Source organism: Hemitrygon akajei, chromosome 11, assembly GCF_048418815.1.
Source record: "Hemitrygon akajei chromosome 11, sHemAka1.3, whole genome shotgun sequence".
Classification (NCBI taxonomy): Eukaryota; Metazoa; Chordata; class Chondrichthyes; order Myliobatiformes; family Dasyatidae; genus Hemitrygon; species Hemitrygon akajei.
In genome coordinates, this window is record NC_133134.1 from 49,397,826 (window position 1) to 49,422,888 (window position 25,063).

Sequence of the window (25,063 nt, forward strand, 5' to 3'; positions counted from 1 at the left end):
TTCTAGTTGCAATTTTTTTTGCTTTATGGACATTATTTCTGAAGTTACCTACATTGTGGATTATATTCTTCCTCCAATAAGTTTTATTTTTGCTTCAGCATTTAATGTTTAATTTGTAATTGATTTATTATTGTGACATGTACTGAGGTAACAGAGAAGAACTTTCTTTTGCATGCCATCCAAATAAATCATTCTGAACGGAAGTCTATCTAACTACAAAAGTTTGATTGGATTGTATTTTGAGTATTATGTGCAGCTGGAAAGTGATTGGTGGAGTCAACTGGGTGGAAAATGTAAAGGGCTGGAGAAGAAGAAATCAGATAAGTGAGAAGAGTGGACCATGAGAGAAAGGGAAGAAAGACAGCACCAGAGGGAGATGATAGGCAGGTAAGGATTAGAGGGAAAAGGCCATAATGGGGAATGGAAGAGGAAGCAGGGAGGAGTTAAGGAAAAAAAGAAGGCCACAAAGAGTCATGAAGAGGGGACACCAACAGTTGGAGATTTGGAATGCCACTGAACATTCTTACAAACTTCTACAGGTGGATGGTGGAGAGCTTTCTGATTGGTTGTATCATGGCTTGGCATAATGGCTCCAATGTGAAAAAATGCAAAAGGCTGCAGAGGGTCATAGACTCTGCCAGCCTCATTACTCCTCACCATCATGGACGTCGTCAAGAAGCAATGGCTCCCGAAGATGGCATCCATCACTGAGGACACTCGCCATCTGGGACATGACCTCACATCATTACAGTCACCAGGGAGAATGTACAGGACCCTGAAGACCCACACTCAATGATGCAAAAATAGCTTCTTGTCCTTTACCATCAGATTTCTGAATGGTCTGTGAAAGCGTGATCACTACCTTATTATTCTAGGAGCAGAATTAGGCCATTCGGATCAAAGGTACTGCTCTGTCATTCCACCATGGCTGATTTATTACCCTCCTCAACTCCATTATCCTGACCTCTCCCCATAACCTTTGATGCCATGACTAATGATGAACCCATCAATCTCTGTTTTAAATATACTGAATGACTTGGTCTCCACAGCCATTTCTAGCAGTGAATTCCACAGATTCACCATCTTCTGACTAAAGAAATTCCTCTTTGCTTCTATTCTTAATGGATGTTTGTATATGCACAGTCTGTGCCCCCTGGATTGTGACTCACCTACTATAAGATACATCCTTTCTACATACACTCTACCTAGACCTCTCAATATTGAATAGGTTTTCAATGATATACCCCTTATTCTTATAAACTCCAGTGAGTACAGGCCTAGAACCATACGTTAACTCATACGTTCCCCATATGTTAACTCTTTCATTCCTGGAATCTCCTCTGGACCCGCTCCAATGCCAGCATATCATTTCTTAGATAAGGGGTTCAAAACTGCTCACAATACTCCAAGTGCATTCTCACCAATGCCTGAAGCCTCAGCATTACGTCCTTCCCCTTATCTTCTAGTACTCTCAAAATGAATGCTAACATTGCATTTGCCTTCCTTACCACTGACTCAACCTGCAAGTTAGTCTTCAGGAAATCTTATGTATAGACTCCCAACTTCTTTTCCATCTTTGATGTTTGAATTTTCTCCCCACTGGAGGCTACCTTTATGGAATATGATTTGTTGCTCCTCAACCCTGAGAGTGATCTAAGGTTTAGTTTCACAAAACAGGGTTTGCCACTCTAAAATGAGATGACATTTCTTCTCTTTGTGGTTGTGATTCGTTGAGAATACCCTACCTCAGTGTACCGTGGGTGTCGAGTACATGTTGATTGTACTCATCACTGGGATTGTTAGATAATTAGACCGTAATAGAATTAAGGATGTAATGATATGGCAAAAATAGTAAAGGTGATCATCGGGCAGTTTTGTGTTTACAAAAGGAAGAGATCATCTCGAAGGCTGAGTGGCTAAATCTTCAACATTTCTTATGTTCACATCCTGAAAGTCTATTGTTCAAATGACAAAATTCAATGCACTTTAAAACGTTGTTGAAATAACATTCAGTTAAGCATTGTAGTATCATTTATCCATGTAAGATACCTCCATCCACTATCTCCAAAACCACTATCATTTCCCATCAGTCACATTATGTACAGCTTATTGTCATTTTATGGACATACAATTGACCTATGTATAATGTCTATAAAAAGGGTTCACCCCTGTTGGAAACTTTCATGTTTTATTGTTTTACATCATTGAATCACAGTCGGTTTATTTTGGTTTTTCTGACACTCGTCTACAGAAAAAAGACTCTTTGGTGTCAAAGCGAAAACAAATCTGTACAAAGTGATCTAAATTAATTAAAAATATAAAACACAAAATAATTGATTACATAACAATTGACCCCTTAACCCCCTTTAATATGACACACCAAATCACCACTGGTGCAGCCAATTGGTTTTAGAAGACACATAATTAGTTAAATGGAGATCTATTTTTGGAGACCTGTGTGCAGTCAAGGTGTTTCAATTGATCGTAGTAAAAATATAATCCAACTTCTGATGAGTCAGTATCCTGGCAAAAACCACACCTTGAAGACAAAAGAACACTCCGAGAAACTCGGAAAAGGATATTGAGAAGCACAAGTCAGGAGATGGATACAAGAAAATTTCCAAGTCCCTAAATATCCCTTGGAGTACAGTTAAGTCAGTCATCAAGAAAGGAAAGAATTTGGCACAGCTGAAAACCTGCCTAGAGCAGGGCGTTCTCTAAAACTGTGTGACAGACCACGCAATCAGGGGACTAGTGTAGGAGGCTACCAAGAGACCTCTGACAACTCTGGAGGGGTTACAAGTTTCAGAGGCTGAGATGGGAAAGACTATGCATACAACAACTGTTGCCTGGGTGCTTCACCAATCACAGTTTTATGGGAGAGTGGCAAGCGAAAGCCATTGTTGAAAAAAACACATGAAATCTCAGCTAGAGTTTGCCCAAAGACATGTGGGAGATTCTGATGTCGGCTGGAAGAAGGTTCTATGGTCTGATGAAACCAAAATTGAGCTTTATGGACATCGGGACAAAAGCTATGCTTGGCGTAAGCCAAACACCACACATAATCGAAAACACACATTCCCTACTGTGAAGCATGGTGATGGTTGCATCATGCTGTGGGGAAGCTTCACTGCAGCAGGAAGGCTAGTGACGGTAGAAGGTAAAATGAATGTAGAAAAATACGGGGAAATCCTGGAGGAAAACCTGATGCAGTCTGCAAGAGAACTGTGACTTGGGAGAAGATTTGTTTTCCAGCAAGACAATGACCCCAAGCTTAAAGCCAAAGCCAAACAGGAATGGCTTGAAAACAACAAAGTTAACATCCTGGAGTGATCAAGTTAGAGTCCAGGCCTTAATCCAATTGAGAATTTGTGGCTGGACTTGAAAAGGGCTGTTCACTCACGACCCCCATGCAATCTGACAGAGCTTGAACAGTTGTGTAAAGATGAATGGGATAAATTGCAGTGTTCGTATGTGCAAAACTGATAGAGACCTATCCACACAGACTCAAGGTTGTAATTGCTGCCAAAGGTGTATCTACTAAATACTGACTTGAAGGGGGTGAATATTTATACAATTAATTATTTCGTGTTTTATATTTGCAATTAATTTAGATCACTTTGTCATGAGCTTTTTTCAATTTGACCTGAAAGAGTCTTTTTCCATTGATCAGTGTCAAAAAAAGCCAGATTAAATGTGATTCAATGTTGTAAAACAATGAAACATGAAAAGTTCTGGGGGGGCTAATACTTTTTATAAGCACCGTATATTCAGTAGATATTGTTAGATCATTATTACACACAATTTCAGATTTAATTCAGGCCAATCACAAAATTATTTCAATTAAATATGAAAAGATTTTTTTAAATAGATTTCTTCAAATAACCAGTTCTAAGTATTTCTCAGTGACTTCAAAAACTCATTAGGTTCTGTTATGTCCCACCTGATTAGGTTTGCCACTTTATTTCTAGCTACAAGATCTCAGTGCTTACTTATTGATTACTTATTATTGTGTTGTTAAACAATTAACATTCAACATAATGTCAGCCATTATATAATTGCTTGTATATTTATTCATTCGTTTGTCAGAAGCACTTTTACAAGTTGAAGGAATCTTAATCAACATTTGAATCCACTTTTCATGAGAACTCTGAGAAGAACTGTCTTTTTACTCAGCTTCTTGTGCACTGTAACATATTGGTGATCAATAAAACCGCCTTCAAACTCAACCACACTGGGACTGGAATTAACCTATCAGCCTAGCCTCAGAAAACATGGAAATTGTAAATGCAGAATAGGTACAATGACACACAATATTATATTTCTTTGTAACTCCATTGACTCTTCCACTGCTTCCATTGGCTATTTGATGTCTCACAATGAGTGAAAGGAACTTTGCTCAAACTGAACTTTGGGAAGAACTAAAAAATCATTGGCTTTGGTTGCACAATTCTGATATCAGACCACTGACTTCATCGGTCTCCCTTCCACTGTTTGGACATTCCTGTAACCTTAAACCTGAGCTGAGTTCACGGCAGAGTTCCCTTCTCTAAATGTGCCTGTAACATTAGTTCAGCTAACTCATGTCTATGAAATTCCAGACTAATATTCCAAAGTTGTCCTGGCCATCCTCAGATCTTCACATCCTGACACCTTCCATAGACTTGCATGTAACCAAATGTTTCAGCCGTATGCTGATGGACAACATTCATGTGATTCCAGACCTGCACACTTCCTGGTCCAATATGGTTACATTATGATTGGTTTCTGTGCAGTATCCACAGCAGGTGTCTTGTGATTTTGGAAAACCATGTCTCCCTGCGCAAGTTGTGAAATAAAAAGACTCAGGGGAGGAGGATGAATTTGAATGGGTGAATTCAAAGTAATATATAGACCAAAATAACAGTAAAATGAATTAAACTTATTATATCAGGGCTAGCTTGGAAATGCATATTGATTAATGAATATTAATGTGTATTTACTGATAACTTATATGGCAATAAACCAAACCTTTACAAGTGTGCATCAAATGAAATGTCTGCAGGTGGTGTTTAGCTTTTCTTGAACAGGATATCTTTGCTAACAGTTGTATGTGAAACAGCCGACTGGTTCTCTATTCACTATTGTCAACCAATGGGAAAAGTGGGGCGGAGAGGGCGTGGCTCTGTGTGAATTGCAATAAATACAGACACACCAAGCCAGAGGCATCTCCTGGTTATTGAGAGATCTGAAAAAGTGAAAACTCAGCAACAATGGTGCTCTCTGGCCCCAACAAACAGGTCATAGACGAACTTGGCTCCCAGATAAAGGCAAATGCTGAAGCTTGGGGTGCAGATGCTTTAGCCAGGTAATTTTCTTAGATTCACAGTATAATTATTGCATTTTCAGCTATTATCTGTAATTGCTAATATTTCCTTGCATTTCCCTTGCACATTGAGACCATTAATAAGTGTACAAAGATATTCTCTGCATAGAATTGAAGTTTTCCCAAAATAATGTGGTAGCTGGTCTGGCGAATAACGGAATTTAATCCTAAATGAGGTGTAGTGTATATTGTGTCTGCAAATAATTTCTGCCTTCACTTTCCATGTTTCTGAAGGTTGTTTGAGATCCACCCCCAAGCTAAGACGTACTTCCCGAGATTCAATGGCTACAAAGCCTCTGACCCAGCTGTCAGAAAACATGGTTACCTGGTAATGAAGGCTGTGGCGGATGCAGCCCATAACGTGGACAACCTGAGTAAACACCTGGAAAGTCTTGCCAAGAAACATGGTGAAGAACTTCTTGTGGATCCTCACAACTTTCAGGTACGTAGCAATTTTACAGAATCTTCCACATTGTCATTACACAAACAATGATACTGTGATTAGATCAGCAACTCTGAATTTTTAACTTTATTTAGTTGATATTTCAGCAATCTGGAAGTGTAATCTTGTTCAGTTTAGATGGGAATACTTTTTCCTGCTATTACAATACACAGCAAAGCAGTCAAAGTACAAACAACCAACATTCATTTGATGGGTAAAATCATGAGTTGAGAAGATTAAGGGTTTCATTTTTATAATTTTTCACTTTTACAGCTGTTGGCTGATTGTATCACAGTTACTTTGGCTATTAACTTGCCAGCATTCACTCCTGCAACCCACTGTGCAGTCGACAAATTCCTTGAGTTGCTCGCACATGAATTGAGCTCCAAGTACCGTTGAAGATGCAATCAACAAACTATGGTGAACAACAGCAGGATCATCATTTAATTCCACATTTTGTCATTGATTAAATTTTGGCATAATAGGTAAACTAAACTAAATAAACATTCATTTTTATCAATGCTTTATCATTTGCTGTGGCTGATAATTATTAAGCATACACAATTTCAGAAAAATATCTGTCAGATTTGTCCATTAGCAAGAACACAAACAATACTGCAGGGTTTGTTTACCTTTATCACTCAATAACAACAAAGAGGAGAAAGAACTTGGACATAAAAGCATTGAGCCAACAAATATCTGTTTGCATGGCAGTTACTTTTCATCCCATTGTAAATGAATCAAGTTCAGATCCTGAGTAGCAAAATATTCGAAAGAGGAGATCGAAATATTTCCATATGGCTTTTATACTTCAACAACATATCATGAGTTACTACTCAAAGCAAGCTTTACACTTAAAATATGACTTATACAACAAAGGAACAGATCATTTAGCCAAACTCATCCATACCTACTAATGTCTATCTGACCTAGTCACTCACATTTACTCACATTTGGCTCATATCCATCTAAATGATCTCTAACTGTGGAATTGTTTAGATGTCTCTTCCACAGTGTAATTATACCTGTCTCTACAGCCTGCTCTCCCAGCTCATTTCATCTACCCTCCACTCTGTATGAAAAAGTTTCTCCTCGGGTGCCTGAGTGTAGACTCTCCTACACTCAGATAAACACTATGACCATCCAGTGATCCCCCTGTTGATTTTATACTCCTCTGTCACGTCACCCCTCAGCTGCCTACACTCCAGGGAAATTGTGAAAAGTAATTCTGGCTCTCCTTAAAAATTAATCCCGAAAAAGCATTTTGTTTTCCAAAACAGAATTACCAATGCAGCTTAAAATATGCAATCACCTAATCCTAAAAATTCAACTTTCAGGAGACAAAATCATCATTATTATCCCTTTCAATATCATTATGGATAGAGGAATTTGTTTTTTCCCATTTGGAATACTGAAGTTGGAGCATTCAATTGGTTTAAGGAACTCCAAAATTTCCTGCAATAAATTTCCTGGAAGTCCACTCTGAGATGCAAATTTTCCTTCTGTGATTAGAGCAACTTGATATCAGTGTCTTGGAGATATATACACTATTATGAGCTTTGACTGCAAATGCCTTCTCTTTAGTATGTCGATAGGCTTCAGGATATCATCGAAAATTTCCCTGAACTCACGAGGTTTCATATCCTTTGCCACAGTAAAGACAGATGAGAAGTACACATGTAAGACTTTACTCTTCATTTGTAGCTGCACGTATATATTACTAAAGGGAAAATACTCTCATCTTTTACCCATTTTTCTCTTAATACACATAGAAACTGTGTCCTCATGTGTTAAGACTTTCATTCCTGTGATCATTCTTGTGAGTGTCTGGACCCACCAAGCTCTCTTCTTTAGAGACAGGATCCAAAATTACTCACAATATTCCAAATGCAGTCTGACTTATGACTTAAACCTCAGCATTATATATTTGTTTTTGTATTCTAATCCTTCCTAAATGAATGCTAATATTGCATTTTCCTTCTTTACTATTGACTCACCTGCAAATTATCCTTGAAGGAATTCTGAATTAGGAATCCCAAGTCACTTTACACCTCTGATTTCTGAAATTTCTCCCCATTTAGAAAATAGTCCGTAGTTCTTCCTTCCAATGTGTATAAACTCACATTCATCATTCTGTATTCCATCTGTATCAACTTTTCCCACATCCCAACCTGTCCAGGTATTTCTACAGACTTCTTGCCTTGGGGTTATAGCCTGTTTCTCCGCTTATTAAGTGTAGCCACAATATCATCAGTTCCATCCAAATCATTATTGTTGAAGTGAAAAGCTGCAAATCCAACACTGACCCCTTTGGAATTCCAAAAGTCACCAGCAGCCATCCTGAAAAGTACCCTTCATCTCAACTTTCTGACTTCTGGCAATCAACCACCTTTCTATCTATACTTGCACTTTATCACTTATCTAGTATAGCAGCTTTGTGTGCCAGACCTTGTTAAAGGCTTCCTGAAAATCCAAACAAATCACATCCACTCACTATCTTATGTTTCTATAATAGATATACTATCACAATCCCACATGCCAAAGATATCCAAGGATATGTCAGCCTGTTCGGCTTCTTGCAGTTTAGGTGATCAGACCTTCCTTGCTCCTTGTCCTGCTCCTGCTGGCTGGATTTGTTCACTTTAACCTCTGTTTTTACTTCATTTTCCTCACTGATTGCATAACCACATCTGGACCCATATCCTGCTCAATTTGTTCAAATCCATCCAAGTAACTCTAGTAATAGCCTCCATCAGGAAGCCTATTGCAATGTGTCCCTCTTGTACAGGTGATTTCTGTCCTGAATGATATCCCAATATTCCAAGATATACCTCGGACCTGCACCAGTTCATCAACCCTACCCTCCTATTCCCACCTTCAGTAGGACACAGCACATAGAGTTACCCAGGGATTATAACCCTAGTTCTCCTATGTTTTAACCTTCTACCCATCTCTCTCAATTCCGTCTGTAATATCTCATCTTTTTGATTCATCTAGAGCTTCAGTCATTCTATGCAGTTAGTCAGGAACTGCAACTGAACACACCTCCCACAAGTATAATCACCAGGAACCATGGATGCTTCCCTGACCTTCCCACTCTAAATCGAGCTGGTGATTCTCTAGAATTGTAGCATGCTGCTTCAGCTTCAGAATGAATGCATGAATGGAGGACCATCAATGTCACAGGGCTACCCTGTCTTCAGCACATAACCTGAGTTCCTAACCAACAGAGCACACTCAGTAAGGATAGGTAGCATTACCTCCATCTTCATTATTCTCAACACTGGTGCCCCAGAAGACTTCATTAGTGGTACCCTACTCTACTCTCTATACGCTCACAACTGTGTGGCCAGGCTCTGCTCAAACTCCATCCACAAGTTTACAAATGATAGCACCGCTGTGAGCCGGATCTCAAATAACAATAAGCTGGGTAAAGTAAGAGCCTAGTAACATGCTGTCATGACAACAATCTTTCCCTCAATGTCAGTGAAACAAAAGAGCTGGTTATTGACTTCACGAGGGTGGGTGGTGCACACACACCTGATTACATCAATGGTGTTGAGATCAAGTAGGTTGAGAGCTTCAAGTCCCCAGGAGTGAATATCACCAACAGGCTCCTAGTTCCATCATGGCCAAGAACTCTCAGTTTATTCTGGAGGCTAAAGAAATCTGGCATGTCCCATCTGACCGTCACTAGATTTTATTGATACACCATCGAATGCTTCCTATCCAGATGCATCATAGGTTGGTGTGGCAACTGCTCTCCCTATAATCAGCAGAAAATACAGAGTTGTGAACAATATTTAGCACAGGACAAAACCAACGTCCTCTCCTTGGAGTCTATCAACACTTTTTGCTGCCTTAGTAAAGAAGCCAATATAATCAAAGACTGCACTCACTATGACATGCTCTCTTCTCCACCCTCCCATTGGGCAGATGATACAAATGCTTGAAAGCACATACTAGCAGGCTCAAGGGCTGCTTCTGCCCCACAGTTATAAGGGCATTCAACAGTACCATAGTAAGATGATCTCTTGGCCTCACAATCTACCTCACTGTGGTCTTGCATCTTATTGTCAGCTTGTATTGCATTTTCTTGGTAAAAGTAACACTTTATTCTGCATTATGTTATTGTTTTACCATGTATTACCTCAATGCATTGTTCAAAGTTTCAAAGGTTCATGTATTATCAAAGTATGTATGCGGTACAGTATACAACTCTGTGATTCATCTTCTACAGATAGCCATGAAACAAAGAAAACCATGGAAGTAAGTTCAAAGAGAAACAGCAAACTTACCCCCTGCACAAAAAAACAGCAACACGATCTTCAACCATGCAACACCCCCCCACCCCCACAATAAACGAACAAAATGCAAAAAGAACGTTGGGGGCATTCCATCACATTGCAGAATTGTACCTCTGGAAGGTGGAAAGGTTTCACTGTGAGTCACTTGCCATTGCAAAGCCAGAGTCTGACCAGCTCATTTATCACCATAGTTCTGTAGCTGCCACGACTTCTGTAGCTGATCCAGTTCCGTACTTGCTCAGCCCTGACACACAGGATGGAAACGTCAGGAAATTCTGCAATAGTAATGAACACGAGGATAAAATTCTGCATGACATATCATTGGAGATCCTTGTTACCTGGCACTTAGGTGATGTGAATGTTACCGGCTACTTAAGAATGTGATGTCAAGACATGGGCTACCTCACTTACTGAGTAGAAAATGCATTTGAACATTGTGAGCACCCTCACATCTGACAATCAAAAACACTTGCAAATGCTGGAAACGTCACAAACAGAGTGCTAGAATTACTCACAGGCTGAGAAAGAAGAAAATTCACAGACCTCCGGAGTATTTCTGACATTCTCTAAGTTAAATTGGTAAATTAGCATGTTGGTTCATTATTGTTGTGCATTTTTTATTCCACATCTCATATTTGAAACTTTGCAAAACACAATAAAAGTGAACATGTCTTTTTAAGAAAGCAAAGTGTCTGAAATTGTGAGCAGTAACATGGCTGTTATTTTACCAAGGCTTTAGAACCTAGAACAGTACAGGACAGGAAAAGGCCCTTCAGCCAAACTAATTAAGCTAGCAACATCTAATCCATTCTGCCTGCATGTGATCCATATCCCTTGTGTCTTTCTTCGAGCATCTTCAACATCTCTATACCTCCATCATATCTACCTCTACTACCACCCATGGTAACACAATATTGACACCCACCACTCTGTTAAAAAAACATCCCATACATTTCCTTTAAATTTCCCCTTCTTACCATAAATGGATGCCCTCTAGTAGTGGACATTTCAACTCTGGGCAAAAAGACCTGTTTGTCTACTCTATCGACACCTCTCATAATTTTATAAATTTCTGTCAGGTCACCCCTCTCCTACTCCAGTGAAAACAATTCTCATCTGTCCACTCCCCTTACCGCACATTCCCTCCAATCCAGCCAGCACACTGGTAAACCTTTTGCATGGCCTCCATATCCTTCCAATAATGAGTGACCAGAATTGAATACAGTACTCCAGATGCAGCCTGAACAGAAATTCCCAATTAGTTCTCTATCATCAGCAAATACGGAAAAGTTACATCAGGTTGTCTCAGACAAACTGCTAATAGACGTTGTAAATGTTTGGAGTCCAAGCACTGATCCCTGTTGGGCCTTATTAGCTGCAGCTTGGCTATCTATGAAGGGTCTGTTTCTCTACTCTGTTTTCCATTTGTTAAACAACTGGACATAGTGACCCCAAATTCTATGTGAGCTCTCCTTGTTTATCTTCTCCTGAACACAAACTTATCTAAAGCTTATTGAAAATCTAATACGCAAACAGACAGGAGATATTTGCTTAATTCTTCTGCCATTTTATTATTCCTCATTGTAAAGTCTCACATCTTTGTTTGTAGAGAACCCACATTTTCCCTCATTGTTTTCTTCATGTTTACATTTCACCTACAGTAAGTTTGTCAATGCTCATGGCTGTTTCAACATTGGATGGACACATGAAACAGAAATAGAGCTTTGTCTGTATGAGTCAATTTACCAAATTCATAAATCTACTGACTGATGATGTAAAATGCTATTAGTTACCCAGTGAATGTTAATAACAGAATCATCAATCAGAGCTCAGGGACCATGAAGTTCACATTACTGTGTAGCCCAATATTTCAAAATAATTACGTCTTCATGTAATGATGTAAATTTGTCATCAGTTTTCCCTTGGTACAATCGCATATCTATGTAGGTGAGAACATTATTCAAGTTACGTCATAACAGACATGGATTTGATTTCAACATTAGAATCATATTAACTTCTAAAAAATAACAATATTATTTAATAAAAAAATTTAGCCAGCAGAATGATGTGTAGAAGTGAAATTCAATTAACAAACTACAGTTTGGTAATGAATGCATTGAATTATTATTCAATAAAACTGGAGAATGATTCTTTGCGTTGTGTGGGCAGACGTGAAGCTCAGACAAGCAGTTGTTCAGCAAGTGTTTATCTTAACACACAAATACAGAAGGGTTGCTGCCCTCCTTTGGAAAGTGTATCCAACCTACTAAGCAGTCAGCCTATTACAGTTGAGTGTTAGTCTGAAATGAGCCCTATTGTGTCCTATAAAAGTGAGGTCAAAACTCCAGGTCAACACAGCTTTCTTGTGCAAGTAGCAACAGTGACAGGTTAACAACAAAAAATGGTGAATTTAACAAAGGCTCAGGAACAATACATCATGAACAAATGGGACCAATTGGATAAGAAAAGGATAACTGCCCAAGCCTTGGCAAGGTATGATGAAAATCTATTTTCTGTTCTGTGTTTAAATCATGCACTGTATTTTCAACATCGTTTCAGTGAAGTTTTTTAAAATTTCCTATGCTTGCCTAGATGTTGTCATAGGGTAAAGGAACTGCACTGAGGTTCTAGTCTAACCCAGTGAAACTCTACTCTTTACTTGATAAAAATTTCCTCAGTGCTTTGAGAAATAAATTAATTCTAACTTATCAGAAAAGAAACTGGGCAATTTGTCTTTTTTTCCTTTCTAGGGTATTTGCTGTCTATCCCTAGACGACCAGGCTGTTTAAGAATTTCAATGGCCATTTTGCAGCCTGTGACCCTGGTGTTCAGACTCATGCAGGCAAAGTGCTAAAGGCTCTGAACACTGCAATTAAAGATTTGAAGAGTATCGAAACTAATTTCTATGAGCTCAGCAGTAAACATCAAAGAATCGGAGTGGACACTCAAAACTTCAAGGTAGAAACCGATCTTTTTAGGATGTGTACATTTTTGCTAAAGGGGTGCTATAAATATTTCCTAACTACAGAGTCGTAACAAACATGGCAACCAAGCATCAAGGATTTAATTCCAGGGAAAAGAAGAACACCTGGTTGCTGTGGAAAAGGAAGTCCTTCTCTAGTTTTCCCCAAGAATTAGATCTGGATAGGGTTCACAGGTTAGAAAATTTAATCACTTTAACGAGAGCTATTTATGCTCACTCAACAATTCATGAACTAGATTAGACAGGATTACAGCTGATTTCAAGTTCCTTTAATTCAACATCTGACAGATGCAGAATTGTTTTCTACTTCACTGTTCCAGGGACAGATATAATCCTCACATTGGGTTTTGTCTGTAAAGAGTTTGCTAGTTCGTTGTGCTTTAGGATAATTAGCTGCTGTTTGGTAGACAGAATGAAAAAGGGCTTTGTTTGGCATAAAACCAGAATACGATGTTGGGGCACAGTTAAAAAGTGGGGCTTAATGTGTTTGCTTCACTGCGAATGAACATAGACCCAGTTGACAAGGTGGTCTCCTTCTGGGCTGTTCTGTATGAAGTCGTTGGAGATTTGAGTTTTGCTTTCCAGCTTTGTTTCAATGTTGTATAATTATTGTTTTTCTTCACAGCTTCTCAGCCAGGCCTTCATTGTTGAACTCGCTCTTCATGAGAAAAAAACATTCAGACCAGAGGAACATGAAGCTGTCTACAAGTTTTTTAAACTGGTGACAGAAGCTCTCTCCAACAACTACCATTAAATCTATAAACTGCATCCTCCACCACCTTCAGAAATGCAATGAAAACATGTATTATCAGCATCTACAATGTCTTGTTTGCTTAAAGGATTTGTGTAACATCAGGTTCAAGTCATGCTAACGTAAAGTGGCACAATATTCCTCTTTGTATGGGAATTTTCCTGAATGTTTGGAAAATGTCTGTAAGCATTCCCTTTTCTTCAATAAAGAAACAATATTTCTCTCACAGAGGTAAATTCTTCATTTCCAGAGAATGAAAATTAAAAGATCTATGACTTACACAATGTTGAGATGAACAACGATTTGGTGTTAAAAAACAGACATTGTGCTGTAAGACCTTTCACTGTCCCAGCACAGGTCAAAGCATTTTTCATCTGCTGAAGTAATTTAGAAATAAATTAATTGCTGTACTTTGGGGAAAAGCAAAAGCCAATTTCTCACGTATTTCTCACAATTCTTAACAAGGTATCAGGCCATTCAGCCCATTGACACACTGTCAGTTATCAGAACAGTTACAGATCTACTAGATTTTCTGTACCCATCACTCCCACACATCCGTTAACACCTCCCTGATTCTCCCAACACCATCCATATTAGCCAATTTTTGTACAACAGTACCACATAGTTTCGATTCATTGTAAAAAGATTGTCTACACAGAACAATGAATCAGTAAGCCACCTTTAAAATAGATTTGATAACTGGGGTAACACCCAGACTTTTCTTAAATAATGTATCATAGCATGTAGAATACAGAAAAGTACAGCACAAGAACATGACCTTTGGCCCACAATGTCGATGTTCACCATGATGCTGATTTAAACTAATCGCACCTCCCCGTACCTGCTTTATCTTTCCTCATTCCCTGTCCGTTCAAATACCTCTCTAAATGCCTTTCAATTTTGTTATAGTATCTTCTTCAATAATCTCTGCTGGCAGCACACACTGGACATCTACCACTCTGCATAAAACACCCTGCCTTGTAAGTCTGCTTTAAACTATCACTTTCTCACGTTAAAACTATGCTCTCTAACATTTGACATTTTCGTCCTGGGTTTTTCACTCTCACCATATACTCTGTCCATGAATCTCAGTTTTATCTACTTCTCAGGACACCCTCTGCCTGCAAAAGTTTTTCCAACCTCTCCCTTTGCCTACATCCTGCCAACAGCGTGGTGAACCTCTTCTGCACACTCTTCAAAGCTTCTATACCTCCTTATGCAATGACCAAAACTGCTTACAGTACTCCAAATGTGACCTGAGGAATTCACATCAGTTTGAACAGCATTCATGATCTGATTACACATTCATCCCCTCATTATTACTCCCCTTACACTCTCTCACCCACTGGTACAATCTCCACATCTCATTTCCTTTGATTTTCCTTCAGGGGTTCACCCATTTCTCATCACACAATTGCAAACAGAATGACCTGCATGTTGCATGAATGCCTGGCAGTTCCACTGCTGATGGCTCTGCCTGAGTAGCACAATATCCGCTAAATCCACTCATGCCCTCTTTATAGGACAAGAGTGGGGATTAGCGGAGGACACCTGAAGAAGTCTCACCTCTTACTCATGGTCAAGGAAGGCTTGGAGATTAACAACATACTGTCCTCTCTGACAAGGCAACGTCACCTTAGTTAAAGACAATTATCACATTGGCTCAGTGCTTTTCACCACTTGCGAAGAGTCACCTCGTCAAATTTTCTCACAAGCGATGAAGGGGTCAGGGAAGATTTAAGAATCTTGGCAAAGCATTTTAGACTGTTGATTCAGCAAAAAGGCATGAGCAGAGAACGTTAACACAGATACTTCTTGTGGAGAGTCTGTCAGAGGACTCCATCCTCAATAGACCTGCGCAGTTGGACGTGCGAAGGAGCAGGTGGAGGAATATATCTTGAATTAAAATGTGAAATGGTCTGAGAGTTAAAGACCGCTGGAATGCACAGTGACTGGAGACCAGCTTGAACAATTGAGAAAATTCTCACAGACCCTTCCATCTACTACCAGAGTGAATTGTGAGCACCCCTAAACCATCCCCCACACCCTCAGAACAATTTCCCTAGAATTTCGAATATGTAAAATAATTGTTTATTAGACTTGGGTCCAGCTACCCTAATTTCACACTCTCTAATCTGCTGTTGTAATATTTATTACTTGTCTACTCTAGTTAAGTTTATAATGTCATAGCATCATATGCCATGAAAATTGGTACTTAGCTCACACCAACCATCAAACACACACTTACAGAATGCTCCAGTCATCCCATGTTTAACTTCACCACAACCATGGCAATCTACACATCTGAGCATGTCTTCCTGTAACTGACTACACGTAACAATAATTCCAACATGCATCAATGAATTTGGATGTTAAGCTTCTTCCTAATCGTCAACTTCAAGCATATTCAGTTTCATCTCCAACACTGTCCCTATATACTCCCAAACTTTATCAAGCAGATTCAGGTTATTGCGAAGTTTATTACATTAGATCAGGAAGTGAAAACAAATTGCAGCAGTTGAGCTGTGATTTGCAAGTTCCCATTCATTGAATTGACCTTGAAAGTTACCATGCAATCACAACCCCACATACAGCTCTATACTTTTAACAAAATAATGCAGGTGCTGAGCTTAGAACATTTGTAGAATACATTATGCTCAGTATTATCATTTCTAATGGCAATAAACATGATAAGATGGTATGGATGTAATATTATGATGAAATGAGTCACCTCTCTCTGATGATTGGACTTAATTTCTTCAATGGAAAGAACGAGTTTGCATGGATGAGTGCATTTTAAACAGGTAGATTGATCAGGATATGTGTGGGTAGGTTTATCCCTCCTGGTCATCCTCAATGAGCAACTATTGTGGTCTTTAGGATTTGTGTAGTAATGTAAACGCTTTCTGTGAGAATATAAAATTAATGCACATAATTGTTCTCCGTGTCAACATTGTTTTGATCTTTGTTCATTGAGCTCTGATTAGCAATCAATCCGGACATCAGAAGTTTGAGAGGAGGGCAGTTTACTCAGGTCCACGGACTGAGTAGAAAAAGGTAGTGGGAGATCACAGCTGTGTAACTGAGCTTTGACTTGCGACCAATGGGTATTTGGGATTGTTTAGCAAGAGTAAATTAAAGAAAGGCAGGCGCAAGCATTGCAGATATCATCGGAGTGGACAGAGTCAGAGGCTTTAGCTCTTTGAGGCTTCAGTCCGAGAAAGCAAAAGAAGAACAGCTCTAGGTAAAGATTTTTTCCTTCTCTTCTTTCTATCTGCTCAGCTAGGGCAGTAGAGATGTGTGGCAGGAAAGTGAAATGCCCCTCTTGCGGGAAGTGGGAAAGCAGTGAGACTTCCAGTGTCCTTGATGACTACAGCTGGGAGGTGCATCAAGCTGCAGTTTCTGACACTCTGTATTAAGGAGTTGGAGGTAGAACTGGATGAACTCCGGATCATTCAGAGAACTGACGGGGTGGTAGATAGAACATACAGTATAGAGAGGTATTTACACCCAAGGTGCAGGACATTGGAAACTGGGTGACAGTCAGTAAGGGGAGGTGTTAAATGGCCATCCCCCCTCAACAACAGGTATACCACACTGGACTATGTTGGGGAGCGCATGACCAAACACAGGTCAGATCTCTGGTATTGAGCTTGGCTCTGTGATTCAGAAGGAAAGTGGGGAGAAGAGAAGTGCTGTGGTGATAGGAGATTCATTAGTTAGGGGAATGGACACAAGGTTCTGAAAGCGAGAATGAGATTCCTAGATGTTATGTTGCCTCCCAGGTGCCAGGGTCTGGGACATCACGATCACAACCTTAGCATTCTGAAGTGGGAGGATGAACAGCCAGAAGTTGTGGTCCATGTTGGTACCAATGACATGGGTAGGATGAGTGACAAGATTCTGCACAGGGAATTCAGGAGTTAGGTGCTGTTAAAGGGCAGGAGGTCCAGCGTTGTGATCTCAGGATTGCTACCTGTGTCACATGCTGGTGAGGCCAGAACTAGGAAGATTATAGAGTTCAACATGTAGCTAAGGAGTTGCTGCAGGAGGGAAGGCATCAGATGTTTGGATCATTGGCCTCTTTTCCAGGGAAGGTGGGACCTATACAGAAGAGGCAATTTGCACCTTAGCAGGTGGGGGTTAGTGTCCTAGTGGGGAAGTTTGTTAATGCTGAATAGTGGGGATCACTCCGCTCAATAATAAGTATACCGTTTTGGATGTGGTTGTGGGGGATGTCCTCCCAAAGGAATGCCAAGGAGCCCAGGTTGCTGGCACTGAGCATAGGTCCGTGATGCAGAAGAAAAGGAGGGAGAGAGAGGAGCAGCAGTGATGGGGCAGGGGAACAGAGAGGAGATTCTGCGGACGTGAACAGGACACTTGAATGATATGGTGCCTCCTAGGTGCCAGAGTCAAGGACATCTTGGATCACATTCTGGAGGGGAAGGCAGATGAATTGGTATATGCTGATACCAATAACATAGAAAGGAAAAGCAAAGAGGTCCTGAAGAGAGAATTTAGAGGGCTAGGCAGAAAGCTGAGAAGCAGGACCTCCAGGGTAGTAATTTCTGGATTGCTGCTTGTGCCACACACCGGTGACGGTAGAAACAGGATGATTTAACAGATTAATGTGTGGCTGAGAAGCTGGTGCAGGTTCAAGTTCTTGCATCCTTGGTATCTCTTCTGGGGGAGATATGACCTGTACAAAAGTGTACCTGAGCCCAAAGGGGACCAATATTCTTGTGTGCAAGGGGAGGGTTTATCCTATTTTGACAGGTGGGGGGAACCAGAGTGAAGAGACTTAGGATAAGACGGATGGTAAAAAAGCAATGATAGCATGCAGTCAGACTGTCAGGAAGGGCAGGCAGATGATAGGACAAATTGTAGCCAGCAGGGTATCAGTGCATTAGAGATGCAGAATCAAAAAGGATAGCAAATACAATTCTCAAAGCGTTATATCTGAATTCAAAGTATATAAGAAATAAGGTGGATGATCTTGATGCACAACTACAGATTGTCAGGTATGATGTTGTGGCTATCACTGAACCATGGCTGAAGGATGGTTGTAGTTGGGAGCTGAATGTCAAAGGTTACATGTTGTATCGGAGGGATAGGAAGGTAGGCAGAGAGGGTGGCGTGGCTCTGTTGGTGAAGAATGGCATCAAATCAGTAGGAAGATGTGACATAGGATAGGAGGATGATGAATCCTTGTGGGTTGAGCTAAGAAACTGGAAGGGTAAAAGGACCCTGATGACAGTTATATACAGACCTCCTAACAGTAGCTGGGATGTGGACTATAGATTACAACAGGAAATAGAAAAGGCATGTTTAAAGGGCAATGTATTGGTAGTCATGGGAGATTTCAACATGCAGATCGATTGGGGCAATCAGGTTGGTAATAGATCTCAAGAGAGTCAATTTGTTGACTGCCTATGAGATGGCTTTTTAGAGCAGCTGTCATTGAGCCTACTAGGGGATCATCTATACTGGACTGAGTGTTACGTAATCAGAGGTGATTAGGGAGTTTAAGGTAAAAGAACCCTTAGGAGACAGTGATCACAATATGATTGAGTTCAACTTGAAATTTGATAGGGAGAAAGTAAAACCTGACATAACAGTATTTCAATGGAGTAAGGGAAATTACAGTACAGTGGTATGAGAGAGGAGTTGGCTAAGGTAAATTGGAAGGAGCTGCTGGCAGCAATGATACCAAAGCAGCATGAGTTTCTGGGAAAAATGAGGAAGGTGCAGGATAGATGTATTCCAAAAACAAAGAAATACTCAAATGGCAAAATAGTACAACCGTGGCAAACAAGGGAATTCAAAGCTAATGTAAAAGCTAAAGAGAGGGTATTCAATGAAGCAAAAATTACTGGGAAGACAGAGGATTGTGAACCCACAGAGACCAACTAAAAGAATCCTTAGGAGAGAAAAGATTAGATATAAAAGCAAGCTAACAAAAAATATCAAAGCGGATAGTAAAAGCTTTTTCAAGTATGTAAAAAATAACAGAGAAATGAGAGTGGATATAGAAAACTAGAAAATGAGGCCAGAGTATTAACAATGGGGACAAAGAGATGGCAGATGAACCAAATATTTTACACTTCACTCTAGAAGATACTGGCAGTGTGCCAGGTATTGAAGGGCATGAGGAAAGAGAAGTGAGTGCAGTTACTATTACAAGGAGGAATGTGCTCAAAAGCTGAAAGACCTGAGAGTACATAAGTCACCTGGACCAGATCAACTGCACCCCAAGAGTCTGAAAGAGGTAGCATAGAGATTGTGGAGGCATTAGTAATGATCTTTCAAAAATCATTATACTCTGGCATGGTGCCAGAGGACTGGAAAATTGCAAATGTTACTCCACTCTTTAAGAAAATAGGAAGGCAGCAGAAAGGAAATTATAGACCAGTTAGCCTGACCTCAGTGGTTGGGAAGATGTTGGAGTCAATTGTTAAGAATGAGATTATGGAGTACTTGATGACACAGGACAAATTAAGACAAAGTCAGCATGGTTTCCTTCAGGGAAAATCTGGCCTGACAAACCTGTTGGAATTCTTTGAGGAGATTACAAATAGAATAGATAAAGGGGGTGTAGTGGACGTTGTATATTTGGACTTACAGAAGGCCTTTGACAAGGTGCCACATATGAGGCTGCTTACCAAGTTAAGGGCCCATGGTATTACAGGAAGGTTACTGGCATGGTTGATTGGTAGGAGGCAGTGAATGGAATAAAAGGATCATTTTCTGGTTGGCTGCCAGAGACTAGTGCTGTTCTGCAGGGGTCAGTGTTGGGGCCACTTATCTTTATGCTGTATATCAGTGATTTAGATGACAGATATTGTGGTCCGGGAAAAGTACACACTCAGGATAGCAACTACTTTTTTGGCTTTTAATTCCTTGATCTGTTTTAGATGTTTAAGTGTCAGAAGAGGGTCTTAAAACAAAACGAATGACTTTACAATTGGGTCCTGCCATTACAATCTCTGTTTAACCTTTGATCCACACACTTGTGTATCGATCAATTGCGTATGCAGTATAAAAATACAAAGAAAATTGCACAAAACTAATGCAGTACTAATACGGTAGTGGCAATTCTGAAGGAACACAATACAGACAACATCAGAATCCCCCCAACCCTGTATCTTATACATAGCAGCGAAAAATGTAAGCGAATACATTTCATCTAAGATGTCTACTACTTTTTAGTACACACATGCTGAACCCCCGAACAGAGACTAAACATTCATGTTACGCAGTTACAGGCACATTCAGTCAAGATACAATAAAGTTAGACAAAAGGTACACTTTGGCACAACTTTTACAAGATATTGCCTGGTAGTTAAATTGCAGGAAGACTGACCTGCTTCGCTGGTGAGGAACTTTGCAAGCCACACTATTCAGCGTCGAGACCTTTACTCGTGAAAATCTAAAGCGTCCACATGTAAAACATTTCAAATTACCGATATCCTTGATTCGCCAACACGCATAAACAAATTCACATGGATATTGTAAATTAATGCTCACCTTTCCTCACCCAGCCCAGTACCTCTGGGGCAACTTGATTCCAACACCCTACCAGCTTCAGCAGCAGAAAGCAAAATGGTCTTCCCACTATCCCGCGCATGTGTAATGATGTCACCATCTGCACTTAAAGGCACAGATAACTATTCGAGCATTACCCAGATGAATGCCCGAGTACGCTTTTAACGATACTGAATAAGATTCAACGGTCACCCAGTTACATAGAATAGATGGCTTTGTTGCCAATTTTTGGATTTTTCCCCCCATTTAGAAAATGTAGATGATCTGATGATTGGTGGAGGGGCAGGTAATGTTGAGGAAACAGGTAGGCTGCAGAAGGACTTAGGCAGATTAGAAGAATGGGCAAGAAAGTGGCAAATGAAGTACTATGTTGGAAAATGCATGGTCATGCACTTTGGTAGTAGAAATATGTGTGCAGACTATTTTATCAATGGGGAGAAAATCTAAAAGTCTGGGATGCAACGGGTTTTGGGAGACCTTGTGCAGAACAAGCTAAAGGTTAACTTGCAGGCTAACTCGGTGGTGAGGAAGAGAAATGCAATGCTAGCATTCATTTCACAGGTCTGGAATACAAGAGCAAGGATGTGATGCTGAGGCTTTATAGGTGATGCACCATCAATAACTCTCTCTGAGACGTGAGGCGAGATATAGGCTTTTATTGGCTGGAAGAAAGAACAAGCAGCAACTGACCACCATACTACATCCTGGAGACTGAGGGCAGGGCCCAGGCCTCCATCGCCTTTATACCGGGGTCAGTGGGAGGAGCCACAGGAGCAGTCAGCGGGGGGGGAGGCATGTCCAGACAGGTATATGTAGTTCAGCACAATAGGGCACTGGTGAGGCCTCACCTTGAGTATTGTGAACAGTTTTGGGCCCCTCATCTTCCAAAAGATATGCTGACATTGGACAGGATCCAGAGGAGGTTCACAAAGATGATTCCAGGAATGAAAGGGCTATCATATGAGGAATGTTTAATGCCTCTGGTCCTGTACTCTCTGGAACTTAGGATGGGAGGGGATCTCATTAAAACCTTTTGAATATTGAAAAGCCTAGACAGACTAGATGTGGAAAGGATGTTTCCCATGGTGGGGGAGTCTAGGACAAGAGGGTGCAGCCTCAGGATAGAGGGGCATCCATTTAAAACAGAGTTGCTGAGAAACCTTTTCAGTGGCGAATTTGTGGAATTTGTCGCCTCAGATGACTGTGGAGGCCAGGTCGTTGGATGTATCTAAGGCAGAACTTTATAGGTTCTAGAGTGGTCACAGTATCAAAGTTTACAGGGAGAAGGCTGCGGAGTGGAGCTGAGGAGGGTAAAAAAAGATCAGCCATGATTGAATAGCGGAGCAGACTCGATGGGCCCAATGGCCTAATTCTGCTCCTGTGTTTTATTGTCTCATGGGTTAAACAATAGTTGCAGGGGTGCGGGAACCAGAGTACCAGAACAGTTGGTGGAAAGGTTGCGGAGGCAGATGCTGGTAATACTTCAGACAAGATCAGGAATCAAAAAATTAAAATGGTGCAACTAGTATCCTGATCTGTGTATATTTCACTGCAAGAAGTACCACGGGAAAGGTTGATAAGGTCAGGGCATGGACCAACACCTGGAATTACGACGTTGTAGCCTCTAGTGAGACTCGGTTGTAGGAAAAGCAGGCCTGGTAGCTCAGTACTCTGTTGGGAGGGATTGAAGGAGGAGGGGTGGCATTACCAGCCAGGCAAGGTATCATGGCAGTGCTCCATCTGGACAGACTGGAGTCACTGGTGAGGTGTTGCAGGTGGAACTGAGAAATAAGAAAGGTGTGACCAAGTTAATGGGGCTGTATTACAGGCCACCCAACAGTCCGAGGGATTTGTAAAGAGATCGCAGACTGTTGCAAGCAACATGGGTTACTACGGTAGATAATTTTAACTTTTCACACATCGACAGGGACTACCATACTGTAAAAGGGCTAGATGGGGTAGAATTTGTCAAATGTGTTCAGCGAAGTTTCCTTTATCAATACGTAGACATCCCAGTGTGATAATGGATCTACTATTAGGGAATTAGACAGGGCAGGTATCAAAAGTTTGTGTAGCAGAACACTTTGCAGTCAGTGACCACACTGTCATCAGTTTCAAAGAAAATAAGCAAAAATATAGCTCTGGTATGTGGGTTGAGATTCTAAATTGGAGAAAGGCCAAATCTGAAGGTATCAGATATGAACTGGCAAGTGTGGATTGGCACAGGCTGCTTCCTGGCAAAGCTGTACTTGGGAAGTGGGAGGCCTTCAAAAAGAAAATTTTGAGAGTACAAAGCTTGTATGTGCCTGTCAAGGTAAAAGGTAATGATAACAAGTATAGGGAACCTTAGTTGTCCAGAGATATTGTGGCCCTGGTTAAGAGAAAAGAAAGAGGTGCATTGCAGGTATTGCCAAGTAGGAACAAATGAGGTGCTTATGGAATACAAGAAATGCAAGAGAACACTTAGGAAAAATTAGGAAGGCTAAAGCAAGGCATGACGTTGCTCTAGCAGAGAAGGTGAAGCAGAATCTCAAGAGATTCTACAGGTATGTTAAGAGCAAAATGATTGAAAGATACAAAATTCATCCTCTGGAAGATCAGTATGGTAATCCATAACAGATGGGGGAGACCTTAACTGAACTCTCTGCATCGGTACTTACTCAGGAGGTAAATACAGAGCCTATTGAAGTAAGGCAAAGCGGCATCATCTTCATGGACCCTGCCCAGATTACAGAGGAGGAGATGTTTGCTACCCTGAGGCAAATCAGGGCAATTAAAACTCCAGGTCTTGATAAGGTGTTCTTTTGGACCTTATTGCAGGCAACTACAGAAATAGCCAGAGCACTAGCAGAGATACTTTAAACATCCTTAGTGACAGGAGAGGTACCAGAGGATTGGAGTATATCCAATATTGTTCCACTGTTTTAAAAATGCTCTAGAAATAAACCAGGAAATTATAAGCAGATGAGTCTGTCATCAGTTGTGGGAAAGTTATTGGAAGGTATTCTAAGGGACCAGATATATAAGTATTTGGATATATATGGACTGATTAAGGATAGTCGGCATGGCTTCTTGCATGGTCTAACCAACCTTATAGCTTTTTGAGGGATTTTATCAGGAAAGTAGAGGGAGGCATGGCAGCGGACGTTTTCTACATGCACTTCAGTAAGGCACCTGACAAGGTCCTCTTTGGGAGGCTGGTCTAGAAAGTCCAGTCACTTCCCATTCAGGATGAGGTAGTAAATTACATCTGACATTGGCTTTGTGGGAGAAGCCAGAGAGTGCTGGCAGAGGGTTGCCTAGCTGACTGGAGGCCTGTGACGAGTGGAGTGCTGTACAAATCAGTGCTGGGTCCATTGTTGTTTATCATCTATATCAACGATCTGGATGATAATGTGGTCAGCTGGATCAGCAAATTTGAGGATGATTCCAAGATTGGGGGTGTAGTGGACAGTGAGGACAGCTATCATGGGATCTGCATCAGCTAGAAAAATGGGCTGAAATATGGCAGATGTAAGTTAACGCAGACAAGTACGAGATGTTACACTTTGCTAGGACTAATCTGGGTAGGTCTTACACAGTGAACGGTCGGGCACCGATGAGTTTGGTGGAACAAAGCAATCTGGGAATATAGGTTCATAATTCATTGAAAGTGGTGGCACAGGTAGAT

At 40.6% G+C, this 25,063-nt stretch overlaps 1 protein-coding gene and 1 long non-coding RNA gene across 2 annotated transcripts; both read left to right on the top strand.

Moving 5' to 3' along the window:
• Window positions 1-5,206: 5,206 nt before the first annotated feature.
• Window positions 5,207-6,332, top strand: LOC140735109 (hemoglobin subunit alpha-like). The gene is made up of 3 exons (XM_073059904.1): window positions 5,207-5,347; window positions 5,600-5,807; window positions 6,081-6,332. Exons 1-3 carry the CDS (start codon window positions 5,253-5,255, stop codon window positions 6,204-6,206), a joined length of 429 nt encoding a protein of 142 aa, XP_072916005.1. The 5' UTR covers window positions 5,207-5,252; the 3' UTR covers window positions 6,207-6,332.
• Window positions 6,333-12,442: 6,110 nt separating this feature from the next.
• On the top strand, window positions 12,443-13,858 carry LOC140735589 (uncharacterized). Its single transcript, XR_012100782.1, has 3 exons — window positions 12,443-12,607; window positions 12,865-13,072; window positions 13,723-13,858. It is a non-coding gene; the product is annotated as an uncharacterized lncRNA (long non-coding RNA).
• The last annotated feature ends 11,205 nt before the right edge of the window (window positions 13,859-25,063 follow it).

Excerpts from the sequence above, each read along its gene's own strand:
- LOC140735109 (XM_073059904.1), top strand. The coding sequence starts at position 5,253 with ATGGTGCTCTCTGGCCCCAACAAACAGGTCATAGACGAACTTGGCTCC. Across the intron at positions 5,348-5,599 it reads GGTGCAGATGCTTTAGCCAG|GTTGTTTGAGATCCACCCCC; the intron begins GTAATTTTCTTA and ends ATGTTTCTGAAG. Across the intron at positions 5,808-6,080 it reads TGGATCCTCACAACTTTCAG|CTGTTGGCTGATTGTATCAC; the intron begins GTACGTAGCAAT and ends TCACTTTTACAG.